The 3,832-nt window shown below is 49.2% G+C and overlaps 1 protein-coding gene across 1 annotated transcript; it reads left to right on the plus strand.

The window, feature by feature from the left end:
- The first annotated feature begins 885 nt into the window (after positions 1 to 885).
- Positions 886 to 2,831, plus strand: LOC123935835 (thymosin beta-4). Its single transcript, XM_045996644.1, has 3 exons — positions 886 to 964; positions 2,050 to 2,163; positions 2,618 to 2,831. Exons 2-3 carry the CDS (start codon positions 2,064 to 2,066, stop codon positions 2,650 to 2,652), a joined length of 135 nt encoding a protein of 44 aa, XP_045852600.1. The 5' UTR covers positions 886 to 964; positions 2,050 to 2,063; the 3' UTR covers positions 2,653 to 2,831.
- The last annotated feature ends 1,001 nt before the right edge of the window (positions 2,832 to 3,832 follow it).

The raw sequence follows: 3,832 nt of genomic DNA on the forward strand, positions 1-3,832 counted from the left end.
ACAGTTCAAAGAGCAAAGGAGTCAGTAGTATTCAGTCAAGTGCCATTTTGAAAACTGCTTTTCATGTAAATCTGCGAGATGTAACTTAAAGCAGCAAAATTCAAAAACATGTTTTGCAGAAAATGCTCCCTTTAAAATGTAGAGGTTGATTTTTTAATTAAATTGTCATCTTTAAGAGATGAGATTCAACAGGGGTTTGTTAGCAATCACTTTCATATTTAGAAAAATAAGGAACAGAAAAGAAAAAGAACTTCCTCGTTGTTAGCCTCAAATCCGTACAACTTCAACTTGACATTTCATTTGGGTGCTCACAAAAATTATAGCGATGAAAAAAATATAAATGTTACAATGAGGAAACTTTCTTAAAATTAAGAACCAGTTTCAGGAGAAGCCGGCTGAGGAGACAAAGAGGACCGGGGTGGGGCGGAGGCCCTCCGCCGGCTCGAAAGCTGAGTCACAGGAATCTCACCCCTGCAGTGGGCGAGGCCCTCCAGCGCGGCCACCGCACCCTCGCTCGGGGCTGTCCGCGCCAGACAAAGCGGGCTTCGCAGTGAGGGAATGCCTGTCCCTCTAGGTACCGGCCAACCCTCAGTTACCCTGCCCGGTCCCCAAGAGCAGGTCTGCGCGGCGGCTGCAAAAATCCATTATGATAAAATAGACAGGAGGCGGGGGAAACGCATGATGCAGGAAGTGCTGGGGGAGGGAGCTTTGGCTCCTTTTAATTTTCCGCCGTCGTGGCGGTTAGGGTGCACCGGTGCACGCCGGGCGGGGGTCCCCCAAACGCCAGGCCGGCCCCCGGATCCGGCGGAGATCAGGCGCGAAGGAGTTAAGCGAGCCCGCGGGTGACGTCACCTCATTTACATACGAGCGCGCATAAAGCAGCGCGCGGCGCGCTCCCCGCCCCCGGCATTCCGCGGCGGCTACTGAGCACACCGGGCTTCCCTCGCTCGCGCACCTCGCTCCGGTGAGCCCCGGGGTCCCTGCCTCCTGCCCTCGGTCCCTTCGCACCCCGCGCCCGCGCTCGCCTCTCGGCGCCCGTCTCCCTGCGGAGGCGTCTCTACAGCCCAGCCCAGAGGGTCTTCCCGGGAAGCCTGCCTTGGGGCCTGGGGAATGCCGAACCCTTCCAGATGCTGGGGTACGGGGTCGGGAGCTTGGTAATTTAAAGACCACCCCCACCCCCAAACCGGGCGTTTGGCCGTGCAGCTCCGAGGGAGCATTTTTCTTCTCCTACCCACTGCCCCCCCCCCCCCCCACCCCGGGCATTCTGCACTGCCTCTAAGCGGGTGATGAATCTGCAACAGAAAAATCCTTTGTTCTAACTCCCACCCACCCAAGCCCGGAGCTTTGACAATTAACGTTTTTCCTGCAGTCTCTGATGGCTTCTTGGACTCCCGTCTGTCCAGATCTAGGGTGGCTGGGCTATAATGGCGGGGAGGAGGAACATCCAACCCTTCTTGCAGGGGTTGCCGAATTGCCCCTAAACGCAGCTGAGGGCTGGTTTTCCGGGTGTGCGGCCGCTTTGTGCGCGGCCGGCTGCATTGTTGAGCGCCAGCGAGGCGGCAGTAGGGCGGTGGTCGGGGTGCGGGCTGCTTCTGCCGCCTTTGTGAGCAGAGGAGAAAAGCAGCACGGGCCCGCATCGGGGGGAGACACATGTAAAATGGAAGCATTGTGCAGCCTCGGCTTCATTTTAAGAATTTCTACTCGATCCCCCCCACCCCACTTGACATGGTTTCACTCTTCTAGCCAGATTTTAATTTTCGGCCATTGTAACTGACACCCACGGTGCTCAATCTCATTATTCGGAAAGATTCGCCTCCTAATGAGAGGGCGATCTTCCCAGTTTGGCCCCCCCGCATTTGGAAATAATGAAGACGGGTTCTTCTTTTGTGTGTAGCAAGAGGACGAGCTGTAGCCTTCAATGAAAGCGGAAGGAGGGAGAGGTGGGGTTTCAGGCGGGGGATGCGAGGGCACAAGCGCATTTCTGAGCCGGGGGAGACAAGGGTGGATCGCTCACTCGTCTCAACCTCTCTCTTGGCTTTGTATATGCAGCTTCCTCTGCAACCATGTCTGACAAACCCGATATGGCTGAGATTGAGAAATTCGATAAGTCGAAATTGAAGAAGACAGAAACACAAGAGAAAAATCCACTGCCTTCAAAAGAAAGTAAGCCCCCCCCCCCCCCACCCTGGAGAAAAATGTTGGGCGGGAACGAGGATGGGAGGGGCTGGGAGAAGGACCCGGACTGGGAAGGGAGGGGAGTGGGGGGTGGGGAAGCACGGGGCGCGGGGGAGGAGCTGACAGTTCTTATGATGAATGTGGCCTGCAAAGATTGACTAAGAATTGTTTTGTAGCCAACAAACAACAGCGCTTTAATAATTTAATAATGATGGGGTGTTTGGTATACTATATTAATATGCACTATTATACCATTTTATCTGTTAAAATAGTTTTTTAATGGTCCTGTTAGCACGATGGGATGACTTGATACTTGGATTTTTATGATACGGGAAGATAACTGTAAACGAAAAGTACGAAAATCTTATACTTCAACACGAGGCTGTACTGAGTCTGCCAAATGAGCTCCCTCCATCTTTTTTTTCTTTTTTTCCTGTCACAGCGATTGAACAGGAGAAGCAAGCAGGCGAATCGTAATGAGGCGGGCGCTGCCAGTATGCACTGTACATTCCACAAGCATTGCCTTCTTATTTTACTTCTTTTAGCTGTTTAACTTTGTAAGATGCAAAGAGGTTGGATCAAGTTTAAATGACTGTGCTGCCTTGTTCTTATCAAAGAATCTGAACTACTGATTGGGAAGCCAAGCCTCCTATACATCAGCAAAGGAAGAAGCTGGGTGGACACAACTAGTAAAAACCAAGTGGGTCTTGCAGGCGGTGAAATGCAGTTTAGTCAAGAGTGTCATTTTTTTCTTTGTATGACTTTAAGTATTGGAATGCACAATTTTTAATATGCAAATAAAAAGTTTAAAATGTGGTATGTTTGGAAAGTGGCTTATTCTCACCAGAAATCCATGCAAGAAAACCTACCTCTTGGTCTCATTGGGCAAAAATAAGTGACAAACATCTGATGATTTGGGAATATCCTGTTACAGCATAAAAATGGGTTTACTCAGATACATAAAATACATCCTACAGATTAGTTAATTGAGAGATCATTTTCTTCAGCTGACTGAACTCCCATGAGCAGTATCAAAGTTTTATCAAGAATATACTTGCAGGACGCCTGGGTGGCTTACTTTGTTAAGTGACTGCCTTCTGCTCAGGTCATGATCTTGGAGTCTCAGTCCCATATCAGGCTCCTAGCTCAGTGGAGAGGCTGCTTCTCTCTGACCCTTCCCCCTTTCATGCTCTTTCTCATTCTCTCTCAAAGTCTTTAAAAAATACATGTACTTCCAATCTTAAAACTTTTTTTTTTTTAAGATTTTATTTATTTATTTGACAGAGAGAGATCACAAGTAGGCAGAGAGAGTGAGAGGGAAGCAGGCTCCCTGCCGAGCAGAGAGCCCAATGCGGGACTCGATCCCAGGACCCTGAGATCACGACCTGAGCCGAAGGCAGTGGCCTAAACCACTGAGCCACCCAGGCGCCCCCCAATCTTAAAACTTTTGATAAGATAGTTGAATTTATACAATCAAGAAAAGGTGGCAGCTTATAGCATATTTCTGGTATCAAACTGAACTTGGTTACTTAATCAGTTGCTGGCATTGGCATACATAGAATTCAAGCAATCTTGTCAGAAAAATGAGCAAAATTGCATTCTTAACAATTGCTTTACAAAGGAATTTGGCATTTGTGATTCAACATTAGCTCATTTT

The sequence above is a fragment of the Meles meles genome, chromosome Y, assembly GCF_922984935.1.
Source record: "Meles meles chromosome Y, mMelMel3.1 paternal haplotype, whole genome shotgun sequence".
Taxonomy (NCBI): Eukaryota; Metazoa; Chordata; class Mammalia; order Carnivora; family Mustelidae; genus Meles; species Meles meles.